Source organism: Gobius niger (assembly GCF_951799975.1).
Source record: "Gobius niger genome assembly, chromosome: 8".
Classification (NCBI taxonomy): Eukaryota; Metazoa; Chordata; class Actinopteri; order Gobiiformes; family Gobiidae; genus Gobius; species Gobius niger.
In genome coordinates this window covers 8,890,654-8,917,242 of record NC_136859.1, presented here as the reverse complement: position 1 = coordinate 8,917,242, position 26,589 = coordinate 8,890,654, and the positions used below count along the sequence as shown (strand labels likewise).

General features: G+C 41.1%; 1 protein-coding gene across 1 annotated transcript; it reads left to right on the top strand.

The window, feature by feature from the left end:
- Positions 1 to 1,018: 1,018 nt before the first annotated feature.
- On the top strand, positions 1,019 to 25,676 carry adcy3a (adenylate cyclase 3a). Its single transcript, XM_079561298.1, has 20 exons — positions 1,019 to 1,726; positions 6,957 to 7,106; positions 8,549 to 8,679; positions 8,783 to 8,894; positions 12,528 to 12,655; positions 14,314 to 14,472; positions 15,417 to 15,582; positions 16,949 to 17,068; positions 17,223 to 17,365; positions 17,811 to 17,972; positions 19,105 to 19,192; positions 20,335 to 20,451; positions 20,676 to 20,944; positions 21,753 to 21,834; positions 22,099 to 22,257; positions 22,540 to 22,686; positions 22,820 to 22,933; positions 23,020 to 23,146; positions 23,230 to 23,354; positions 25,062 to 25,676. Exons 1-20 carry the CDS (start codon positions 1,052 to 1,054, stop codon positions 25,239 to 25,241), a joined length of 3,354 nt encoding a protein of 1,117 aa, XP_079417424.1. The 5' UTR covers positions 1,019 to 1,051; the 3' UTR covers positions 25,242 to 25,676.
- Positions 25,677 to 26,589: the final 913 nt, after the last annotated feature.

The window sequence follows — 26,589 nt, the reverse complement described above, 5'->3', positions numbered from 1 at the left end:
CAGAGTATCCTAATATGGACATTAAGTGCTTTTTTTACCCAAATCTAAAAGCTTCTCACCTGAAGAGTTTACAGCGTATAGGGCAGTATAACGGCTCATTTGGAAGCTAAGGCCTGCAAAACTTTTTTGTCATGTTGTTGCTGCGTTTTTGGTAGCGTTTTTGTCATGTTTTTGTTGTGTTATCGTAGTTTTTTTGTTGTGTTTTTGTTGCTTTTTCTGTTGTTTTTTTTTGCCACATTTTTGTCACTTTTTTTTTTTTTTGCTGTTTTGTTGTGGTTTCATCCTTATTTTTGTATTGATGTTTTTAGATTTGGGTAATACCAACCTGGAGAAAATGTCCTCGGTCCAGGCGGAGGTTAAGAGACTAAATAATTTAAAGGTTTTTCCATACTGAGGAATACATTGGGAAAGGCCAAATGTTAACAACATATTTGGTCTTTTTGCATGACTGAGGGCACACAGTTCTTCCATGCTGTGATATGTTCTTACCTGAGCTTAGACGAGTTGATACGTACCTGTCTGGTCTTTGTACCTGTGGAAGAGCGTGGTAGCTTCCAACTTCAACCCCGTTTGGAGCTATAGGAATATATTGAGGGAGTCCAAATGCTAACAACATCTTTAGCCGTTTTGCGTGACTGAGGGCATGCACAAAGACCAGACAGGTACGCATCAACTCGTCTAAGCTCAAGTAAGAACATATCTCAGTATGTAAAAACTGTGGACTGTTCCTTTTTAAAAATAACAACTTGGCTAAACAGTTAGAGTCCTCACCTCCTTTCCTGGCCTTACTGTGTACAGTTTGCATGCATAAGAGTCATTTCCAAACCAAGAAATTGAGTCTTGGGGAGTGTTCTGGTTTAAAAGCTAAAGAAAAATAAATAACAGCGGAATAAAAAGCTATGCACTCTCTAATCCTAATGGGAATAATTGCTGAAGTTGACCTGAGTTCCATTCCTTGCATTTAACCCAAATATGAATGTTTATGCCTAAAATGTTTTCGTTTCCTCTCGTTCAGGCTGCCACACTTGTCCCTCGATCCTCCAGCGCCGCCATGCCTCGGACCCGTGCGTTTTCGGAGCCGGAGTACTCCGCGGAGTATTCGGCCGACTGCTCCGTCACGCTTCCGTCCGACCCGGGACAGGCTGTGGGGCGCACCCATGAGGTCACCGTGCGCAGCTCCGGATGCTGCCTCTGCCTCCCCCGCTTCATGCGTCTCACCTTCGCCCCCGAATCTCTGGAAAACCTCTACCAAACCTACTTCAGGCGGCAACGGCACGAGACCCTGCTAGTCCTGGTGGTTTTCGCCGCCCTTTTCGACAGCTACGTCATCGTCATGTGCGCCGTGGTCTACACGAGCGACAAGCTGGCGTCCGTCCTGGTGGCGTCGCTCGGGTTAGCCGCGGATATCGTTTTGTACCTGCTATGCCGGTTCGGGCTGCTCCCGGATCGAGTGTCCCGTCGAGTGGTGCCCTACGCGCTGTGGGTGCTCATAGCGGCGCAGATATTTTGCTACTTGGGGTTGAACTACGCTAAGTTTCACCAGGCCAGCGACACGGTGGGATGGCAAGCGTTTTTCAGTTTTTCCTTCTTCCTGACGTTGCCGCTCAGACTGACGCCGATCGTGCTGATAACTACGGTGTCCTGCGGCGTTCACACTTTAGTGCTGGGGGTCACGATCGCTCAGCAGCAGCAGGAGGACATACAGGGCGCTTCACTGGGACGGCAGGTAAGATCATTTTATGACACGACAGATGACACGACAATTTAGGTCATGTCGAGCTCAATTTAGATGAGAGTAGTTTAAATGTCTATCGTTGATCTGCAGATTTTGTAGTGTGGTTGGATGACAAATAACAATAGCAGAAAAATGATAATGAATTACGTTCAGTTTTAGAAACGCTGAGCAAAAGTGTGCCTTCACGTGGTAGATATTTTTGTCTGGTTTAAGGTTTTGGAGTTATCCACATGAAAGAAAAACTGGAACAAAGTTTATTGTCTTCCCAGTCACTATACTTAAAATCATATTGCATTAGGCCAGTGGTTCTCAAACTGGTGGTACTTGGGCTTCTTCTGGTGACAGTCTCCTCAGGGTGTGTGTGTTTGGGTGGGTCTGTTTATTTGGTCGGAACAGTGCATGTTAATGAACACGCATGTAAACACGCAGACATGGGAAGAACATGCAAATTCCACACAGAAAGGCCCCGCCGGGGATCGAACTTGGGACCTTCCAGCTGTGAAGTATGAGTGCTAACCGCTGCCCCTCTTCCATTTTAGACTACTAGAGATATTTTCATTTATGTTTTAGTAATGCTTTTAAGTTAGGTGTTTTCTGGCTTAAACATGGTTAACCCTCAGTTTAGACATAATTTGGTCCAATTTAAATCTATTTTGTATCTATTTCAGGTCAGTTTCAGTCATGATTTGGTCTTGGTTTTGGCCTGGTGGTACTTTTGCATTAGGCTACTCAGTCACATGAATCACATGATTAATATGACAAATTAGTGGATTTTATCCCTATCAAAAGTGACATGTGTATTAACCGTTGAATATTTCTGACTAAAAGGGGACCGTACATTCATGAACATTTCTATAAAAGTGTCAATATCAGCTGCAGAGCTAGTTTTCAACTATTCTCCCCGGGCAAAGTGTATAGTGCCAAAAATAATAATATGTATGTGACATGTGACATGCAAAAGAGAAAAGACATTGGTGCAGCTCAAAACAGAAAACTTTAGAATAAAAATTAATATACAGGTATTTTATACAAAGCCACACCTCTTGCTTGAGGTGTTTTCTGACGCATGGCTCAGTCATGCACCAGGGGATCTGTATGTTCTTGTGTGTGTTTTCAGTTCAGAGTCTTGAAGGTGTTAAAAGTGGGGCTTTTTCTCATGTAGTGAGACTTTATGGCCTCTGTCCTCGATGTGAACATGAGTCAGAAGAGCATATGACTGTCCCAAAGGCAAATACACACAATGGATTATCAGTGTCTGCAGAAAGTTGTCCGTGTTAACATGATGCGTCCATTCCTGATGTTGATGAAACGCTTTAAAAGTGACAAATTGCAAAACCAGATATTGAGGCTAACTTACTTTGCTGTCACAAGTGAAAGAAGTGCAGACTTTTGCATTCAAAATACCATCCTGCATTGTTGTTTCAAAAACATACTTGAAGTTCTGTTTTGCCTCATTTGAGCAGGTTCCAGTAATTTACAGCTCATTCCATGTCAACAAATGCATCCACACACGATGTCACATAATAACCAGTCTCTGGAGTTTCAGTTTCAGGAATAACTTGATTTTAAGGAGTGGGTGTGTTTGCCCAAAATCTAAAATGCTAAAGCCAGACCAACTGTAATTCCTTTGTTTGCACAAACTGAATGAAATGTTCAGGGTTTGTTCTACATATTGTGGACTACTGTAGGTGCTACACAGAGGACTCAATCCAGTATAATTTACACTAATGGCCTGCCAGATCCCAGATGATATTTTTTCCTTAATTCGGCTCCACCAGTTTGATTGAAATCTGCTATAGCAACATGTAGGAGAACTGTATTACTGTCTTGGTCTGCCTTTATGATAATTCACTTTTTTTTATTTTTTTTTATCAGCCATTAAACACAAAAGCACACACAAAAAGAAGCACCGGAAAGAGCACGACTTCCTAGATACATGTTGAAAAGCACATGTGGATGCATTGAGATTAGACTAGGGATTGGACGATAATGAAATTTGGGGTCACGATTATCTTGCCCAAAATAAATGCGATTAACGATATTATCACGATATTTCCCTGTTGTTTAAAAAATCACTGAAACTGCAGAAATTATGGTTATTGGGCAATTATTAAGTATTCCTCTTCTTTGTCTGCTGTAAATGTCCTATTGAGTATTTAAAGGGGCTAGATGCAAGTTGGTCATTTTATACTCACTACTGCCACCTCAGGTCTTAGCTGTATCTGCAGCTTCTATATTAAGCTTGTGCATGACGTTACTTCTGACTCGAAATTAGCAACTTTTTGAGTGACAGTGCAGGATTTTAGAGGCAGTTGTGGTGAACAGGTCTGAGCTCATTCTACACATTAGGACGTTGGGCATTGGAAAATACTTCTTTTTTTTTTTTTTTAACTCCTTATAGTCCCTTTAAAGGCACACCGTGTGACATTTTGGACTATACGGTTGCCATCAATACAAAACATGCAGCTGACACAGAGAATGCTATTTCTGCATTGGGTTATCAAAGAATGGATGTGGATGAGGAACTAACCTACTGAAATCTTAAATACACGATGGCTCTGGTTGTCTGATGGATTTAGCGATTATCTTTTAGCACAATAATCAAAAATTATGGCGATTGATTAATTGCTGCATTTTTTGTCGCGATTAACGATATTATTGTATATCGTCCCATCCCTAGATTAGACATGTTAATTGTTTGCCCACTAGTTATTTCACAAACTACAAAACAATCGCAACTTGGTGTAACTGGAAAAAACACTGTTGGGTGGGAGCTATTTAAGATATATCGATATATATTTTTAAATGAGATACGGAATTAGACCATATATCGCATATATTGATATAGTTCAAATTCTGATAAGCTATTAAGTTAACAAAAAGAAAAAGGTCATCTCAAGGTGATGTTTAAAAAAGTTTTTAAACTGTGCATTTTACCTTTTTATCTCTTTACATATAAATGCTGCCCTCAGAAAAAGATTGATCTATATGCATCTTACAGCCCTTTTTACAGCCCTTTGTTATACAGTGTTTATGTTTACATTTTGTTGTGAGTTTTCAATAAAATTGACTTGTATTTGCATTTGAATTAGCCTTTACTTTTCATTTCACAGCTCTCACTTTGCGGAAACAATATCGGGATATACAGTATGTCGTATGTTGATATTCGATTATATGGCATGAAAAAATGAGTCAAGATTTTTTTCCCCCATATTGATTGATCTCGATTTGTGATTTGAGTTGACTTTTTCATAATTAAATAATCACATGTAGCTGATTTTGTCTTCTCCAAACTCCAAAAATAGGTACTGTTTCTGCCAAAGAAATGGCTGTAAACCTGACTATTACAAAGTCCCACGACGATTATTGAGATCGGCCAAAGTAGGGATTTCCATTAAATTTTAGATGAATTGCCCAGCCCTACTATTGGGTTTACGCCAACAACAATCCTTCCAGGTATGAAGAAAATAGAAATGGTGTCTTCAAAGTCTGACTCCGTGTACATCTTCAACAAATTCCCCCAAGTTGCTATTGTTTTGTAGCTTTATTTTTGCAAGATGCCGAGGCTAAGTTGGCAGAAAATATTTTAAAAGCTTGTGCAATGCATTTTAAGAGACCTTTAACCCAGATCTCAAAGAACCACAATTTAATCTGCAAACATCGGCTAATCTTCCAGGAAAAGAACAGGCCAGACAGCAGTATCTCGTGAGCTTCCTCCTAAAACTCAAGCCTCCTTTGTCTGCTGCAGGTTTCGGCCCCGACTTCCTTCATCCCGTTTCATCACTTCACATTTTGTTGTACTGGACAAACACATCAGTATTTGTTTAGCCCATAACCAAATGATCCACCCGGGTCAGCAGTGAGATAACAGGAACTCAGGGAGGAAGTAGCTACTCGATCTGTACAGTCAATACGCCTGCAACATGTGCTCAGCTTTTGAAGAACAGCTGAAAGGGCAGCAAGAAGGAAATAAAACAAAGACATGAAGAAAAAAGAATGACGGAGAGAGAAAAAAGGGGGGGAAAAGTCTTCAATGCACTTATTTTTTGGGGGTTCAACTTTCACGATGTCACTTTAACTTTAGCGGCTGAATTAAAGTCAGACAAAACACTGATTTCATTAATGTGACTTAAGTTATATTGTTTTTATATGTCAGCCATTTCAAGTCATCTAGACATCGGTGGATACATGGGGCATAATTAGCTGGTGTGTTGGTTGGTTGGTTGAAGTTCGGTAGTTAGTTGGTTTCTTGGTTAGTTACTTGGTTGACTAGTTGGTTGCTTAGTTGGTTGGTTGACTAGTTGGTCAACTAGTTAGTTGAAGTTGATTGGTTGAAGTTGGTTGGTTACTTAGTTGGTTAGTTAGTTGAAGTTGGTTGGTTGGTCAGTTACTTGGTTGTCTAGTTGGTTTAGTTGAAGTTGGTTGGTTGGTCAGTTACTTGGTTGTTTGACTAGTTGGTCAGCAAGTTAGTTGAAGTTGATTGGTTGAAGTTGGTTGGTTACTTGGTAGGTTGGTTGGTTAGTTGAAGTTGGTGGGTTAGTCCGTTGGTTTGCTAGTTTGGTCAGTTAGCTGGTTAGTTTATTGGTTACTTGGTTGAAGTTGGTTAGTTAGTAGGTTGAAGTTAGTTGGTTAGTTGGTTTAAGTTGGTTAGTAGGTTGACATGGTTTGGTTGGCTGACGTTGGTTAGTAGGTTGGTTAGTTAGTAGGTTGAAGTTGGTTGGTTGGTTGACAATGGTTGGCTAGTTGGTTGAGGTCGGTTAGTTAATAGGTTGATGATGGTTGGCTAGTTGGTTGAAATTGGTTGGTTAGTTGGTTGAAGTTTGTTGGTTAGTGGGTTGTAGTTGGTTACTTTGTTGGTTGAAGTTGGTTACTTATTTGGTTAGTTAGATGGTTGATTATTTGGTTGGTTGGTTAGTCTGTTGGTTAGTTAGCTGGTTAATTGGTTGGTTTAGGTACTACTGGTTTTGAAAAATATCAAAGTATTGAAAGCAGGTACTGAAAAAGTCAGTCTCATCTAAACTTCTCCAATTGTTTTGTTGCTCGTGAGCGAAGTCAAAGATTTCACTAAATGTCGACAGCTTGATTGTGTTTAATCAGTCTCCATATTAGACTTTCCTTTTAAAATGAAAAGTGCTAAAGGTCCCGGGGAACAAAAGGTTGAGGTACTTTGAAAGAATGGGAGCGTTACAGCCTGGACATCGAAGTGTTCTTTATTTTTCAGCTCTTGGCGAATGTGGTGATCTACGTGTGCGCGATCACTGTGGGGATCATGTCCTATTACATGGCTGACAGGAAACACAGGAAGGCCTTTCTGGAGGCGAGACAATCTCTGGAGGTGAAACTCAACCTGGAGGAGCAGAGCCAGCAGCAGGTGAGGAGACTTTATTTTGTTTTTATGTATTCACGAGATCCAGATTAATCCACCTGTCACTATTAACCAGGCAGTGTTTTCACAAGTAAAAGCTCACATAATTCCTTTGGAGAGCTCAGAGGTGATTTATTACTTATGTTCCTAATACGTCTGTACTGTTGGCAACAGTGAGGAGCATTAAACGGGGCTCTTAACATTAGCTGTCAGCTTTGAAGTTGGATTTTAGATTGCTCACAAGGGCCATGCAATTTTAAACACTTTATGTATCGACTTTTCTTTACTTTCAACACAGTTTGCATTGTATGGTTCTCATTGAAGACATTAAACTATTAATGAGCGCATGGGATTATCCTGGCATTTTCTCAATAAGCTTCATATGGTGAAATGGTTTAACAGTCTGTGAAGTGAAAACCACTTCTTGTGATTACATCGTGAAGGAGCCCATTGAGCAAATGTCAAAATGAATGCCTTCGATGAGAATCTACAATGTAAATAGTCATAAATAAATGAAAAAAACAACAACTTTTGAATGATACTGTACATATTGTTTTAAATATTTCAAGCCTTCAGGACATGTTTACAACTAAATGACATACAACAAAAACACTTCTGTCTTTACTCTCAAAATGTCCTTGAATCACTTTAGCTTCAGGTTTGAATTTGCGGGGAAAAGAAAGGAATCAATTGTTCTTATATGAAGTTCTTACACAATCCCAGAGCCTTGACTTCCCAGTGCAGAGAGGGCCACGTGCTTAATGCTTAATGCTTAATACATTTCCCTCTGATTTGCATAGAAAGAGATCTGTAAAATGCTAATAACCAACTCGCTGAATGCTAATGGGGCTAACGGCGCTCGAGTCTTGAAGCACCAACGTCCAAAAAACGCGTGTCGAGTCGAGAGGCGACCGGCCGCTCTGATTGGGTGCTTCCGTTACCGCGGCAACCGGCCCCTGTGAGACGGAGATGTCATCGGTAATCACCGTCGGGCTGGAGGAGGATATGGAGAGTCTGCGAGGGTTTTTTTTTTTTTTTAAACCCGGTCTTCAGTTTTGGAATGAAACCAAGACTGTTTACTTTATTTTATCTTAGACATTGCTCTACTTTGTTTTTATGTTCTTTTGTTTACAGAAATTATTGTCTAACATTTCAACTTTGCTTTATATACATTTTTTACTTGTTGCTATAAAAGCACTAAAGCTTAAAAATGACAGTAGATCTTTGTTTGAACAGTACGTAGATCTTAAAATATACCACTATAAACATGAAATACAATAAAACACAACACACTTTGGATAAAAATATCGAGCCCGGTCATTTATTGAACGATAAGTTGATGTAGTAAATCGTGACAGCCCTTGATGATCAGACCAGAAAATACGCCGGACTTAATTGTTTTCTCTGGTTACTTTGGGGTGTAAATGTCTTGCTATTGCCTTTTTAAGGAGCGGTTGCTGTTGTCCATCCTCCCGAAGCACATTGCCGACGAGATGCTCCAGGACATGAAGAAGGGGGAGAGTCAGAAGGAGATGCAGCAGTTCAACACCATGTACATGTACAGGCACGAAAATGTCAGGTACAGGGCTGAAGCTGAACTTAATCAAGCTTGAAAACATATGCATACATATCATGAATTGTTGGAAACAGGAAATGTAGTAACTTGCTTTTCTCTGTTTCAGTATTCTGTTTGCGGATATCGTCGGCTTCACTCAGCTGTCCTCATCCTGCAGCGCCCAAGAGCTCGTCAAACTCCTCAATGAACTCTTCGCTCGCTTCGACAAACTGGCCGCAGTGAGTTTGTAATTCATTGACGACAACAGGCTAGGTGGTTAGGACTCGTAGCAAGAAGGTCCTGGCTTTGATTCCTGGACTGTATGGGCCATTCTGGGTTTTCGGTTTCTCCCTTCAATCCAAAACGTGCACAGTATATGTAGATACGGACAGCATATAATGGTCTTGTTTGAAGCAGCCAGAGAGGGGAAAACGGAGCAGAGACTAAAACTGAACTTACTCCCATTTCTCCACCATTCGTTTAACAAATGCTGAACATATTTTTCTGCTAAATAAAGATACAGAGACATGGAGAGGAGCAAAGTGGTTCAACAGCCAATAATACTTAAAAAAAACGGACAATGCTAACCGGGACTCTAGTGCTAGATTCATGCTACATATGCTAACATTAGCGATGAGCGCCGTTTTTTTATTTTATTGAACAATTTGCTGTGAGAGAACAACAAAATGGACTTGATTTTGGCTTGACTTTATTGTTGTGTGATGAATATGTTATAGTTCGCCAGAAAAAAGGCTAAAAAGAGTGAAAAATTGTAATTCCCATGCAAGGTTTTCTTCCCTTGCCACGCTCCCGTGTATGGCTGAATGATATGGACAAAATTCCATATCTCAATATTCATGCCAGATATCTCGATATCGATGCGATATAACTATGGGTTAGGTGAAAACCAAGCATTTTTTCAGAAAAATATAAACATAATGCAAAAGAGTGCAGTTTTACTGATGAAAATCTACATTGTTTATATCTTGCTTTTAATGTTTTGAATGTTCATATCTCAATATCGATACGATAACGATATGTCTTTCAGCCCTACTCCCTTGTATGACGCATTGCCTGCTGTATCTATGGCTAAAAAAAAATCTCATAGCAACTAACTAAATGTTGACCAAGCCTAGCTACTGACAGGTTGCCCCAGTGATATTGAAGTTAGGGTTAAATACAGAGACTACGACACGGCACCTCGACAGAGACGTAAACCTTTCACAGAAAACAGGCCAGCGGACTGAGAGTGGGAGCTTCTGGGGCAGGTGGGAGACTGTCACAGGGGGAGGAAGAGCTGCTAACTTTATGTTGAGCTAACTTATTGAATTGGTAAAGTTACAACCACATGGCGACGTAAAGCAGACCTCACAAGTTCAAGCACTGTCTCTTATTACAAAATCAAGCAGAGGGTAAAAGAGTGCATGTCACAACAGCGGAATAATCAGAGGAGAAGGAGAGGCCCCTCCTCCCCCCCCCCGTCATTCTCCCTCTCCCACAGCTACACAAGCGCTGCGTAAGGCACTATTTGCTCACAACAAACACACAATAATATGCTAAGAACAGGAAGGAGACTGTTTCGTATGTAGTTGGCTGGACGTACAGCAGGATTAAAGTTTGACCGGTCATTGGAACTAGGGCTATGAGCCCAATGCGGGTTCACAAGCTCACAGTAGGATTAAATCTCTACAACCAGATTCAAAACCAATAGTCAGATACAAAAACCTGTGAGGCTAAAAATATACAATGTGTCATTCCACTTTCTATTAATGTTATTGGTAATCTGCTAAAAGGCTTTGCAACTAACTCTGTTTTTATCATTTTATCACAGTGTCTCACATACCCTGGTGGCTCAGATTTGTGATACACCAAGTAACGCATTGATTTGTGAAGATTTTTCATATCATGAAAGGATTAAGAGCTTAAGACTTTAGGCCAAGGATAAAAGCAGGAGTTGAGAAGTAAGTCTACTAAACAAAATTAAAAAGTAGTTTGTAGTTGACAAAATGAGGCTTAGGAAAATCCACTCCTGTTCCTTGTACCTTGCAGCTCCTATCACTGTCGGCGAATCCCTGCCTTTTACCCTATAAACTAATCACTTCTCAAGCCATTCATATAAATGCACTTTCTCTCAGCTGTGTTCCTCCTCTGCCCCCATCTCCACCGCAGCAGCAGAAGCATCAGCCTCCTCTGCCTCTCCATCTCCTCCTCTTCACCACCAGCGTCTCGGTTCTAACGTTTATAAACTATTCATTGTGCCTTTCTCATTTGTCTGTGTCTTGGCTGAATTATTTTTAGAAAAAAAAAACAACAGCAAATGCTCAGCTGCTGTTTCTTTGTGCACCTGCGACTCAAACCAGGTGCGGTTCTGTCAGCTCACGTTTGATTCGAATAAGAGTCGGTTTCAGATCTTTAAAACTAATTTTCAGCTATATTATATTCATGGGTTTCCGCTTCCAGCCTTTTTCCTGTTATGAGTGGCACTGGCAACGTCATTGGAGATTCATGGATATTCAGAGACATAACTCTAAAACAATGACGCCCCATAGCAACCAATAAGAACTGCTTTATTTTCCCTGCAGGATTAACTGTCCCGTGCATTTGACCCATCCTTCAATGCCGCTTCACTGGGCAACCTGTGTTCATATACTTTTATATTTGTACTTTTACTTCCTCCACCACTGTACACTGGCATTCCAAAAAAATATATATATATATAGATGAACTGACAGAATATTGGCAGACAGTTCGTATTTCTATATGATTATACAGACCTTGTGCACATTTATCAGGGCTGAGCGAAATTGAAGAGTATATGTATATTTTTATATTATAAAAAATGAAAAAGATGTGCCTTGGTATGAATGTTAAGTACCATATGGTGTATTTATTCTGTTCGACTGTAAACGATGAATCCTTTATGACATATTTGTAAGATCATAAATGGTTCATATTAATGCACAAACATAGACTCATGCATCTGTTGCTCGCCTGAGTGTTTGCAGAAAGTTTATGTGATGTTTTTATGAATGAGAGATAAGGGGTAGGTTTTTATACGTTCTTTGAATTTCTTCCTACTTCTTTTGAGCAAAAAAGTCTTATTCTTGTCTATTCTGTAAAAGATGTTTGAAATACTTGCTCATATAAATAAATTTGGGCTGAAACGACTAATCGATGACTAAACGATTATTGAAATAGTCGACAACTGTTTTAGTAATTGATTAATCGTTTTTTGGTTCACATAGACTCAAATAGAGCAAAAATGACATGAAAATATAGTATTTTTGATGAAATCCTACTTTGTTTTTCATAGTAAGTGTATGTAGTGTTTTGTGCATTGTAACTTTCATGAATATCTGTTTGTGTCTCATCCAATCAGAAATCTGAATTAGCACTAAGAGCCTCCAACAAGCATTTACTTTAAGTTTACTCCATCCTTAAGCGACGCCACTTTAGTTTTATGTGATAAAAAACATTGAAAAAAATCTAATTTTCATACACCATTCACAGCCAAGCGATTAATCGATTAATCGTAAGAATAATCGATAGATTAATCGATGACAAAATAATCGTTAGTTGCAGCTCTCAAATAAATACATGAAATGAAATGAACAAGGACAGTACCAAATTAATTATGCAATGTCTTTTTTGTGTGAGCTCCTGAGCTATTTTGGTTAAAAGTAGCTGGAGGATTAGCCTATTGTGCATATTTCGGGTTGTTGTTGGACACAGAGAGAGCTCCCCAACTTCATACTACTGCAATACTGTTGGAGATAAAAGAATATACCATGTTGGCTGCTGCATGTCTTCTATATTCTCATTGTAACTCAATTTTGATTTGAGCTTTTGAATTTGATATTTTCTTCCCTCAGAAATACCACCAGTTGCGGATCAAGATCTTGGGTGACTGTTACTACTGTATCTGTGGTCTGCCGGATTACAGGGAGGACCACGCGGCCTGCTCCATCATGATGGGACTGGCCATGGTGGAGGCCATTTCGTGAGTTTCCTCTAACACCGCGCCTCTGTTGGGGATGAATTTAATGACTGTTCTCTGTGCCAGGCCAGTGCCATCTGGCGCAAGTCACGTGCCTATTATTGATCAGGCCCAGAGATTGAAATTGATGTTTTGGGACAGTTGCTCAGGCTAAAGTTAGATATGCAGTGTACTGCTGATTCAGAACAGCCACAGTAGAGGCCTATTTGACTGGACTGGGAACCTAATTTCTCATGAGTGCTAAAAATGTGCAAATTTGATCATGGTTCTTATTAATGATTGAAGAAATTGTCCCCATGAAATCTTTGATTGTATGATTTCAAAAAATACAGAAGGTGTTGCAAGAAACAAATGAATTCACACTCTCAGCTAACTGGATATTGTCTAGGCCAGTGTTTATCAAACTGTGGTCTGAGTTCCACTGGTGGTACCTGCACGTGATGCTGTCATCTGCAATTTTATCATTTATTTTAGTGAGAGGACTTTTCATTTTTGCTTTCGTAATGCATTTAAGTTAACTGTTATGTTATGTTTTGGTTTAGACATTAATAACAACCAGTTTACACAGGATTCAGTAACATTTTAGTCTATTTTAGATTATTTTAAGACTCAGTTTAGTGCTGATCTTGAACTAGTGGTGCATAGGCTTCGATTAATTTACCTGGGTTGCTTGAGCCTTGCAGCATCACGAGACCTGTGCTTGGAAGGTCAAACGTTTCATGAGGTGGTACTTACGTCTTCATACATACCCTTATAGGAAATATTGGTCAGTTTAGTTCCACTGTTTTTGATACAATGGTTATACAAATGACATGATTAGTCTCAGCATTTCAAATCAAGTTAAAGCTGTTTAAAGCTGCTTTTGTTGTTGTAAAGTAAATGTATTTTACCACCACAGAGTATGTTGTAAACACAGTAAAAGCAGACCTTGTTGCATGGTCTTCACGTATTTTTTTTTTTTATTGAGCGATAGAAGTAGAATCTATATTCTATTTGCCACCACTCAAAACTGTCCATGGGCTTGAAACGTGCATACATTTATAAACAATTTGTTTGAACATTGCAGTAGGGATTGTGAGAGGTAGAGACGAGTTTTAGCAAAATTAAAAAAAAATCTCTGTTTGTGCTGGAAAAATACCCCAGCTTTAAGTTTATTATTGTTACAGACTGAGGAACTGGCTTTTTATATTTGACCATGAATAGGCTGTACCCGTTCTCCAAATTTGTATTAGAGTGAAATGCATTCTAATGATGGCATTGCAATGACTTACGTTCACACACTTGTTGAATTTGTTGAAAAAAAAGAGACTGCTGCATGGCTTCGGCTGCGTGTTATGACTGAGCCTGAACGTAGCATAATATAGGATAATATTGTAAACGTTACGGGTCACTCTGCTTCCTGAAAGCAGTGAAATATGCTTATGAACTCATTAATGTGAAGAGATTAAGCAATGTGTTCAAAGCGATTGGTAAGTAATTGTTTTAGACCAATGGAAAGTGTAATACACCTTCCCTGCTCTTAATGATTGAGCGATGACAGATCTGTGACAAAAACAAACTTTGTGGCTTTGTTTTTAGTAAATCTACCCACAAAAAGAGGGAGATTCAGCTTTTGTCAATCTGTTCAAGGATCTTTTGATTAAAAGCTGTTGCATCTGCAGGTATGTGAGGGAGAAGACGCAGACGGATGTGGACATGCGTGTGGGCGTGCACAGCGGCACAGTGCTGGGGGGAGTCCTGGGACAGAAGCGCTGGCAGTACGACGTCTGGTCCACTGACGTCACCGTGGCCAACAAGATGGAGGCCGGAGGGATCCCTGGGTGAGAACTTGACGTCGCATATGGATTATACAGTGTTTTCATAAGAAATGTCCATGCACAGCACTGAATCAGATCATTTATATTACTGACAGGATCTGGCAAGATTAATCGCAATGGAATCATGTAATCTTATGCAATATAATGTTCTGATGATTAAATGTCCCTGTTTCTCCATGATTTCTTATTATTTTATAAGAGCTGCTAACCCTGTAGATTAAACCGGTGTTTCACAATCAGGTGTACAAGGACTCCTAAAAAGTTCAAAGAAACAATATTTAAGATTAAGCTTATTTTACAGTAAAAAAAGTATTTGTCTGAGTGATTTTAGCTTTATTTTTAATACAACGCATTGAATTTCTTGCTGATAAATATGCGTTTTAGGTGATTACTTTTTAAAATGTCATCATGGACCTCCTCGAGGGTGGGGCTACTCCGAGTATAAATTCAAAACGGGGTGGATGAAGTACTCAATTTCTTGAGCAAAATTGGTTAAAGTAAAATGACGTTATCAGCCATGTCAAACATCATAGACTAAATGTGTCACTTTTGTTTTCTGACTTTTTTAATCTCATGTGTCTGATAAAAACTTGCATAACTGCATTTTTTTCACTTTAATCCATTTAAAAATGTAGTGGGGTAGAAGGTACAGATAACAGAGATGTAGTGACTTGACTCGGCTCAAACATCAAACTGAGGACTTGAATTTGATATTCAGATGAGATGACTTGGACTTGAATGATTTCGCTCTCAAATCCTTGACACTATGGACCTCTGAAAATGCGCTTTTGTAAACAAGCTTTTATATTATGGTTTAAGTTAAAGGAGGTAAATGCTCGCAGAATTCATAGGAGGGTCGATTGCGTGGAGAAACTGGTGGGGAAAAAGTAGATGGGCTGGACTTGTGCCATGGACTCAGTTTAACCAATTTCAAATGTCGTTCCCAGGCGTGTGCACATCTCCCAGAGCACGCTGGAGTGTCTTCACGGAGAGTTCGACGTGGAGCCGGGGAACGGGGGCGACCGCTGCGACTATCTGAGGGAGAGGGGCATCGAGACCTACCTGGTGGTGGTGCCCAAGGGTCCCGTGGGCAAAAATGGCATCAATGGAGTGGTGAGTTCAAAATACGCCGCGGGGTTATAATAAATGTGTTAAATCCTCTTGTGCTGTTTGAGGAATGTGTTTTACGATTATCAGAGTGGCGCTTCAGGGTATGAGAAAAACTCTTCAACCAGTTAATTATAGCCTTTACAATTTATATATCACCTTGCACTTCTATTACGTGGTTGGAGCAGCTATTAATTTTCCTATTTTTTTATGTATTTGAAGAGCAGATGTGATGCATGTGATTGTTTTAAACGCTTTCAGACACAGCATTTTATTTATTTCATAGATGCCCCAAGACATTGGAGAATACTGAAATAGGTGTTACTGAAATGCTCCGACGGTAAATGTAGCTAAATATATTATCTGGCTTTGATTGTCTTTGACTGACCAGGAGACTCTCGAAGTCCATGTTTTTTGCTGTTTATCGCACTTGGAACTGTTTACACCAAAGCAGCTGTGATCTCACTCTCAACTTTGCTGAAAGGCCGTGGTTAAACGCGGTGATATACGTACATATCCAGATCATATCTACCTGCACCTGCATCACACAGGCCCGTTGTGCACGTCTGTGTCCTCTCTTACGGCCGCTCGCCTCGTTTTTGTTTCTCTTTCCTCGCCTTCGTCAAAATTGTAAACAAACAAAGGATTGACATAATGTCCCTTTCCATGTCATGAGTCTATGTCATATATTACTGTCACATTTTAAGTTGAATAACAGAAGTTAATACACTTTTTCATGATATTCTAGTTAAATGGCAAGCACTTGTATTGGATTAATATTGGACTAGAAGCATCTGCACTTTAATAAAATGAAATACTTTGACTACCATTGTATATAGGTCTAGGAAATACTTGAATACAGAACATAAACCAGGTGAAAGCATTGGCATCAATGGCGCAGACCAAAAAAAGGTCACACGCTCTAATATTTTGGACGCCTTTAGCTTTGATTACAGCGCACATGGCACTGGCATTGTTTCCAGAAGCTTCTGTAATGTCAAAAGATACAGTTTTGTCTTAATTTTTCACCAAGACCTTGTATTGAGGATGGGAGTGTGAGACCACTGAGCAAAGCCTTCTCCAGGACATCCCAAAGATTCTCATTGAGGTTCAGATCTGGACTGAATCCATCGATGGAATAACCTGGTCATTCAGGATGTTCAGATGTTCAGCTGTTCTCATTCTTTGGGTAAAGAGTGTTGCTGAACCTAGACCTCACCAACTTCAACCTCATAACAGTTATTTAGATCTAGGTGGCACATTTTGGGGGGTCAGGCTCTGTATTTGCAGTCCAGAAATTCTAAACCATAGGCTCACTTATATATAACTATAACATTCACACTTCACATATGTTTTTTGTTCCCCCTTATAGAAGCTGTCTGTGACCTCGTCCAATGGGAACTCTCCTCAGCTCATCAACACCACAGAATGTAACGGCAGCGTGAACACGGCCTGCACCACCCCGGAGGAGGCGGACGAGCTCGACGCCAGGGTAAATACAGCAGCGGCTCAAACTATAATGAAATATGGGAAAAGAATGTGAGGGTTGACGATGGCTTTGCTCTCAAAATCTCCAGTTCGGCAATAAATAGCTTACGCTCGGCACTATTGTTACACCCCTTGTATTTCTTCTTGTCTCTCTGCAGGTAGTAAACCCGTCGTTCCCAAACCCGCGGAGAAGGCTGCGTCTGAGGGACCTGGCAGAGAGAGTGATCGACGCTCAGGAGAACGAGCAGGAGCTGAACAAACTGCTCAACGAGGCTCTGCTGGAGAGAGAGACCGTCCAGGCGTGAGTGTCTGTAATACTGAAGCTATTGTTCTAGCTAACCATTAACATTCAAGCCAATTCTCTGATCTGCGCTCTATTCAGGCTTTGTACTGTAGTTACTCCTTTCTTTTGAGATATTCTTGTGTTAGCACATGGTTCCTGTTAAGAATAAAACAAAACTAATTTTCTAGGGACCCACTGGTTTACTTTAAAGGCCTTATACCAGATTTTTTTTCTTTACAAACATTGAAAGAGAGTGTGCATACATTTGAGTTGTAAGTGCTTTTCCCCTTCCTTTTCTTTACATGAATTTGTTTAGAAGCATAACTTTCAGGGAGTAGTACTGTCATCTAATGTAATGATCAACAAAATGGGTTTATAATTAACAATGCACATAGGGTGTCACTCTATTGTCAATGCCTTTTTATTGAAATGGAGGTGAAGTTGCTGTGTTTCGTTGCCTCAGTTTGAAGGGGAAGCACACCAACAGCCTGTCGTTGCGGTTTGTGGACCCGGAGCTGGAGACTTGTTACTCTGTGGAGAAGGAGAAGCAGAGCGGAGCGGCCTTCTGCTGCTCCTGTGCCGTCCTGCTCTTCACCGCAGCCATGGAGGCGCTCATAGACCCATGGTACGCCCACACGCAGTAGTTTAGTTTAGTTTAGTTTAGTTTATTTATTTATTTGAGCAGGGACAGTGTACAATATACATTAACCTCAAAGGGAGAGATGCATTGTACCAGGTTATAGCACTTGTGCTAATTTCCACCTGTAGTCCCTGGGCAGACTGATGTCAACAAAGTCATAAAAATACTAATACAGAATAATACATTTCCCCAAAAACAGCATTAAAATCAACACACACTTCATTCATTCAAAGCATTAGATTGCACGCTCTTGCATACACACCAATTACAGGACATTATGGGAACAAGTTTGTTTTAAAATAAGCCATTTTTTAGCCTGGTGTGAAAAAGTGTTAAAAGTACTGTCTATGGTTTACATCAGGAGGCCTTTTGCTCACGTTTCCTATCTACATTTTCAACATATATTCTGGAGCGGCATCAAAGGATGGGCAATAAAGTACACCTAAACCTTAAACCAAAAATTGAAAAACAAGATAACAAAATGACTTGAATAAAAGTCAATCCAATTGTTTTCATGAAAATTGGCTCAGATTCTGGCACTATATTAATATTAATTGGTGTCATATTAGCTTCTAAACTAAACAGCAGGTCCGTACATACGGTATGTTCCCCACTACAGCTGTTGCCCCTTTTCAGTGGATGGGGAAATCAAATGGAGCTGTTTTTATAGCCTAATATCAAAACAAGAGTTGCCTCAAAGCGGGACTTGTTCTCCCACTCAGATTTTGGAGAACAGCAGTCCTGGGGAACTACGCTTCTCACCGATCGTCAAGATCCCACTTCCAGATTCTGGCCCTGACTTAAACACTACCAATGTTCATTGCACACTTTAAACCTGAAATCAAACCGCTGATATTAAACCCAGTCCTAATCCAAACCCCAACCCCTAATCGTGGCCCTGATCCTGAATCTGAGCGGTACCTTTGGCATACGTAACACTGGTCACCATTGCTCCTGTGAAACATCGCGTTGATCTCCTTAACACATACAATATCTAATTGTGAAACGGGTTTGATTTTTGTTTTGATTTTGGGTTCAACACTGAATCCTATTGTTAAGAAATGTTAGCATTGCTTTGCCTCATCTAACATGCTTTCTCTCTGCTCTTTTGTCAAAGGCTGATGGCGAACTACATCACGTTTGCAGTGGGAGAAGTTCTGCTGTTGATCCTGACCATCTGCTCGCTGGCGGCCATCTTTCCCAGGGTCAGCCCATGACACACACTCATTAAATTTCAAGTACTATTATTGTAGCATGTTAAAAGCTCTGTGAAAGCAGCGAAAAGATCAAACAAAACCACTTGATGAATAAGATGATAGAACACAAAACACAAACATGCACATTGTGAATGAATGACTTTGGATTTGGTTAAGTGGACCCTGTGTAAGTGCTCTCATTTTATTCCACTCCAGAAAACCTGATTATATGGTATCATTTTCAATCAGTGTCTTTTTTTAAGATGACTGAGATATCGCAGTTTAATTGACAATTCAAAAAAATATGTACTGAACATTTTTCACATGCTACAGATTTACATTTTTGAAGAATAAGAATATGGCCTGTCCAAACTCCAAACCTATCCAACTAATAACATAAAACTAATCTAATTTGACCCCTGATTTGTGGTTCAGTCCATCAACGGGGGACTTTTTCGACTGTTCATTATGTTTTTGGCACCTTCTCTCTGTGCTTTTGGCCTCATCCTGTTCGTGGAAACTACGATATATCAATACATTCCCCTGGAGCCGGGCCAAGTATTGATCTCACAAACCCCAACATGACCGACCGACGACATGAAGTGTGGAGCTGCATCATCACTGTTCATAAAGCTCGGGGCATCGAAGTCGATACAGTTTTGGATTTGACATTGTCCACTTTCCCCTCAGCAGATGGCAATGGCAGCATTAGTTACATAGTCCACTCTATGAACCAGTGAGGCGTGAGACGGGACAGTCACGTTTACTGTGCAGCCGAAAAACACTTGTTATAGCTTCACTACAGACACACTTTTTGCTTTCTCTCTGTATTTTAACAGCTGCACAGCAAAGAGGAGCAAAAGGACTACGGTGGGAAGAGGTTATGATGTGATCTCTTGAAAATCTGAGAGTGAAACTGCTCAATATTTTTTTTTTAAGCTGTTTTAGATCAATAGTGCGTGTAAGTGTAAGATACTGATAAAGATGTGTTTGAGATTATTACCAAGTACCTCCAAAAAGCATAATTACCCCCTCTTTAAAATAGAAATCAGAAGAAGTTCACCGAAACACTTACTGAGCTACTCCCTCCCAAAATAACCTGAAGATTAACCTTAAAGATGTGTGACTATTTAAGTTGTATGTGACCGCAGGTTTTCCCGAAGAAGCTGGTGACCTTCTCCACGTGGATTGACCACACGCGCTGGGCTCGAAACACCTGGGCCATGGCAGCCATCTTCATCCTCACCATGGCCGACATTGTGGACATGGTCAGTTTCTCTCCCTTTTTTGAACTGTGACTAACCCCTAGCCTTGACCATATCATTAACCCAGTATAGACTGTAACCAGGAAACAAGAGTGCAAAACTCACAAACTATCTCTCTTGTTTGCCACATAAAAATACATTCTTATTCTTAAACCTCAGTCAAAGTAGCCTTGGCTTTGTTGAATCTCAATGAGACAAAATAAATGCCCTGTCTCTAATCTGTCCAGTTGAGCTGCTTGCACCGGGTCCCGGCTGCCTCCTCCACAGCCTCTACCTCCTCTCCCAGGCCGGGGCAGGGGGGCTGCCCTGAGAACCCAAAATACTACAGCTACATCGCGGTCCTCGCCCTCATGGCCACCACCATGTTGGTCCAGGTCAGTCACATGGTCAAACTCACGCTCATGCTCCTGATCACCGTGGCAACGGGCATCGTCAACATCTACAGCTGGAGGGACATCTTCGACCGCTACGACCAGGAGCGCTTCCAGGATTACAGGTAAAGCAGCATGCCATGCGTGTTTTTAGATCTAAAAGAGTGCAAAATTGATCAATAGTAACTCTCACAGTACACATGTGTCTGGTACAGGTGCAGGTGGGTTCATGTATATCGTGTTTTATTAATTGATCAAATTCATTTGGCCAAGTCGGTCTTTATGCCAAGTTAAATGATCTTGAAACAGTCAACAATATATTAATATAAAAAAAAGAGTAGAGTAAGAGTAGAGTAAGACAGAAGGTTTGTTCACCCGCTAGTTTATTTATTTATTTATTGTTTTTTTTGGTCGGGACAGTGCATGTTAATGAACATACATGGGTCTCATGCATGTAAACAAGCCACACTGGATTGTAGCCATGGGCTAATTTCCATCCGTTGTCCCCCATGCGCACTCTCAAACACACTCTCATTCATCCTGGCCTATTGTACATGTTTTTAGTGGTAGAGGAAACCGGAGTACCCGGAGGAAACCTACGCAGACAAGGGGAGAACATGCAAACTCCACACAGAAAGGCCCCGTCCAGGTGGGAATGGGACTCGGAACCTTCTAGCTGTGAAGCACAAGTGCTAACCACTGCGCTTCCTGTAGCCTTTATCAGAAGTGTTATGTGATGCTGAAGTGACGTGCCTTGGGCTGGTACATGGGTTTGCCAGTCAGTAGGGGGTGCTTAAGGCACCATCATGTTTATAAAAAAAAAAAAAAAAGTTAAAGTAAACTAAGAAGGCAGTATTCATTTCTTCAAAAGATTGCTGAAATCCATCAGGTATTTAAGAGTAGATCTTGAATGCCTGTCCTGCTTTGTTGCAGCCCGTACTTGGTTCCCTCCAAATTCATCATGACCATTATGATCTTCATTATGATGGTCAGCTTCTACTACTTCTCTAGACATGTAAGTAACATATTTTTTCAATATTGCATATGTAACAGATATAAAAACACTTGTGTTGATGTAAGATGTATCCTTTTGTTGAAGAAAATGATTTATAATGTGTGTGTAGCATGTGAACTTGACATCCAGGAGTTTCTAACAGTCCCAGTTTTAGGCGTCTTCACCCGTTTCTGGTTCCAAACTTGTTTCCTTGTTTTTGCCTCCACAACTCTGGTCTACCTTATGTTGAGATGATAAGCTTGACATCGCATGTCTTCACCGCAGGTTGAGAAATTGGCTCGTACGCTGTTCCTGTGGAAGATCGAGGTGCACGAGCAGAAGGAGAAGGTTTACGAGATGAGGCGCTGGAACGAGGCTCTAGTCACCAACATGTTACCCGAGCACGTGGCACGGCACTTCCTTGGCTCCAAGAAGAGAGACGAGGTATGAAGAGTAGTGGCAGTACTAATATTAATGGTGGTAGTATGAAGTATGACAGTATATCATGTGGTTTCCTTCTAGTTTCCTTCACCCCAGACCCCTATAGACAGTGTTACTTAAGTCCTCCAGAAATACTTGGGAATATTGGAGAAAAGCAAAGTGTGGTGTTTTTTCTGTCTATTCAGTGTCCTTACTATTGCGTGCTCGTAGTCCTCACAGCATTAAAAACAGAACTGTTGTTACGTTATAATGAAGTACATTGTTTTACCCTCTTGTCCCCCACAGGAGCTGTACAGCCAGTCGTACGATGAGATTGGCGTCATGTTTGCCTCGATCCCAAACTTCTCCGACTTTTACACCGAGGAAAGCATCAACAACGGGGGCATCGAGTGTCTGCGCTTCCTCAACGAAATCATCTCAGACTTTGACAGCGTAAGACAGTACTTCCTGTTTAGCATTTAGATACTTATATAAGGCCAGTAACCAGAGTCCGACTGAGGACACTGCACAACTATAAAAGCATTATTTCCCCAATCTTCTAATATTATTAATGTCATTATTTTAGCTGCTGGATGAGCCCCAGTTTCGGTGCATCACCAAAATCAAGACGATCGGCAGCACGTACATGGCAGCGTCCGGGGTCACGCCAGACGTCTCCAACGGATACTCCTGCATCAAGGTCCGCACTGGGAGACAGAGCCACATTCGAGCATTTAATGTCTTTCTAACTTGTAAATAACTTGCATTATGTTGTTGTTTTGACAGAAGGAGGAGCTGACGGACAGAGAGCGCTGGCAGCATTTGGCCGACTTGGCAGACTTCGCTTTGGCCATGAAGGTCACGCTCATGAACATCAACTACCAGTCCTTCAACAACTTCATGCTGAGGATAGGTACTGGGTTTACATTTTCATCAATAACGGGGAGCTTGAGTTATTTATGTTGGCCCATTCTTACCATATATTTCTTGTCCCAGGGCTGAATAAAGGCGGGGTGCTAGCTGGGGTCATTGGAGCCCGGAAACCTCACTACGACATTTGGGGCAACACTGTGAACGTGGCCAGTCGCATGGAGTCCACCGGCGTCATGGGAAACATACAGGTCTGGATTCATGCTCAGTACTTTTGATTATAGGGGCAGATGACCTCTAAAAAATTCCAACCTGAATATTTAGTCATGTATACTCTTATTGTAATACAGGAAGTACTTGTATGTGCCGTTCATGTATGGTGCGCAGCCTTCAGTAACTATCTGAGTAACTATCTGCTCACACATGTGAACGAGTTATTCCAAATGTTTCAGAAACCGGAATATCGACCTTAAATTGAATATAGTGATATTCTGTAAGATTGCAAATGAGGAGAGAGAGAGAGGACATTTCCAGAAGTAAATGATCAACTCCCCCCTCCCTGACTGGACCTAAAAGCCAGTCCTAATATGCAATATGACGAGAGGGAGAGACTATTTAAAAAGTAAACAATCAAGCTGCCTCTCCCTTTGCTCCTGGTTGGATCTGACAGCCCAGTTTGCAGAATGAAAGACGATTTTGGTCTTTAGCTTCTTCACACGTCTAATAATGCAAGAGTTTAACTATTTGTAACTAATATTGTTAAAGAGAATTTGCATCCAAGTCATCTATTTTAAATGGGCACTATCTATTATAGAAAACGCTATTTCCATGGCCGCCGCCTGGGCGCCGCCATGTTTATTTCCATACCGACTTTGAAGCTAAGCAGGGACGGGCCTGGTTAGGACTGGGATGGGAGACCGTTCCTCCGAAGCTAAGCAGGGAAGGGCCTGGTTAGGACTGGGATGGGAGACCGTTTGGGAACATCAGGAAGCCTGGCGACAGTACTGAGTGTGTGCGTGGTGCCGGCCCCCACGTTGCGGTCCCGCCGCCCGCGGGCATTGACCACGGGTCCATATGGACCGCGGTGCTGCTGTCCGAGGACAACCCGCCGTCACAACAACGCGAGTGCACGAGATCTGACTGCCGTGCGTGTGCGCGCATCCACAGAGGGCGATGCGTGTGTGCGCACGTGCGCGCGATTGTGTGTGCGTCGGTGCGTGTATGTGTGCGCGCGTGCATCACAACAGGCCGGTGTGTGCGTGCGTGTGCGCGTGCGTGTGTGCGTATGTGTGCGCGTGTGCATCAAAACAGGGCGGTGTGTGCGTGCGCGCGTGCGTGTGTACGTATGTGAGCGCGCGCGCATCGAAACAGGGCGATGTGTGTCATTTGCTTTCACGTATTGTGAGCCCAGAGGTACATTTTATTCTAAAGCAGCTTTGAAAGCATTGCGAATTTTATTGTACGGTTATAAATACTGTCTAACAACGATCATTAGGCTATTTCATTTCTAAACCAACTTATTTTTTTTTTACATTGTACACTACCGTGATGCACCAAACCACGGGCCCTGCACCGTGAACCGAACCGTTAGAGCTGAACCCCTAATATTTATCCATAATTATTCCACTGTCTCTTGAATTCTATTCCCTTTTAGCGAACATATTGTCGTTGTAGTTAATAAGAAAGAAGTACGGGTGCATCAAACACTCAAATTGCAGTTTGTTTGAAATTATTTTTAGCATTAATTATTTTACACATTTGTAGTGGCCATAGTTTTTGGACTGGGTTGGGAACCACTGGTCTACAGCTGAACTGTGTGACGGGTTGGACATTTCTTTGTAATAACTCATAATCTCAGAATATCAAATGTGGAAACTACCGAGGCCCGGCCGAAGGCCGGGTCTCAGCTAGTTGTTACTAGAAAAGGACTTCATGATATATTTGTGTGTCGCCCCCAGGTGGTAGAAGACTGCTACAACATCCTGAAGGAGTACGGTTTCCGGTTCGTGCGTCGAGGGCCCATTTTTGTTAAAGGCAAAGGCGAACTTCTCACGTACTTCTTAAAGGGGCGGGACAAGCAAGGCTCTTTTATAAACGGATCCTCTGTTACTTTGCCGCACCAAGTGGTGGACAGCTAAAGACTGAACCGACCCACTCGAGGACAATGATTTTCATACAAGCAAAAGACTTTCCCTGAAATGGGACTTTGAACCAATCGACCACTGTTTCCTTAACCATCTACAAGACATGGGCTGCCATTTGGACTTTCTACATGCGTGGACCAGCAGAAATGGTAAAAACGTGAAGATGGATTGTAGGGGAAGAGATGTCTTTTCTTGAAATGATTCACTATGCCAAGCTTAAAACTTCAAAATGTTGATGTTTCTCTGTTTGTGGAAAGATAGACACAGAAGGCGTCTTTACACTTTTCATGGGAGCGGTTTGGAGACGTTTCCACAGCTAAAATTAAACTGGGGTCACGTTTGCAGCGGGGTCTGGAGCTGTCCACCTTTGGGACCAGTTTGAGAAAAGGCAGAGGAGATGGTAATTGAAAAAAGTTGGTGATAAACGAAAAGTAGAGACACCATAAGACACCATAGATACTTGCCTTAAGAAATTGTCCTCTCTCTTAAAGTTAATGAAAGAGGTAGAATAGTGGGGTGGAGACATGTGACAACCCAGCCCTATCCTTATCATTTCACTCTAGAGTAGGGCTGCACAACATAGGGACTGAGATCACTTTAAATTAAAAGGAGAAGAAGAAAAATGCTCAATCAGGACCAGAACTGGGCTAAAATGAGAAAAAATATAGATTTTTGGGAAAATCTCAGTCATTTTGTGATATGTTGTGGCTTTTTGTGATTTAGATATAGTTCACTAATAATAATAATTTGGCAGTATGTTCTGCAGCCCTACTCCAGCGTAAATTTTCCAAGTAATTACTACTTTCTTTACTTTGTGTTCTGTCTTTCCACAAAAAGATTGAAAGATCTCTATTTGGTCTGCGTCGGGAGGGACAGCCTGGCTTTCTGCTGCCGTCCATGTGTGTGTGCAAGTTTAACACGCAATTTTCACCTTTTTTTTTTTTATTTTATTTTTTTTACCCGATCTGAGGTCAGGCACGAACACGAAGGTGAAATTATAGACACTTGTGGCTTACAATATGAATGAATGAATGTAAGAAGACAGAAACACTGGTGGTTTATGAGTATGTAAATTGTGATTGTGGACTAGTGGAAGTGCCTATCACAGCTAATGGTGGAAGGATGACGTTGCTTTCAAGTTTTATAGCTATTTAAGCATTAGTAATCCTAATGAGGCATTTTAAGTAGCAAGACATTCTGCTGAGCTTATACATTAATATAAAAGGGTTTTAACTCAAAATGCAAATGTCTTGCCTTGGTTTGTTGTTAACATCCCCGCATTCCCCGCTTAGCCACATGAAACCAAAACTGGCACATGTCTCTCATATAATCTACAAAGTTT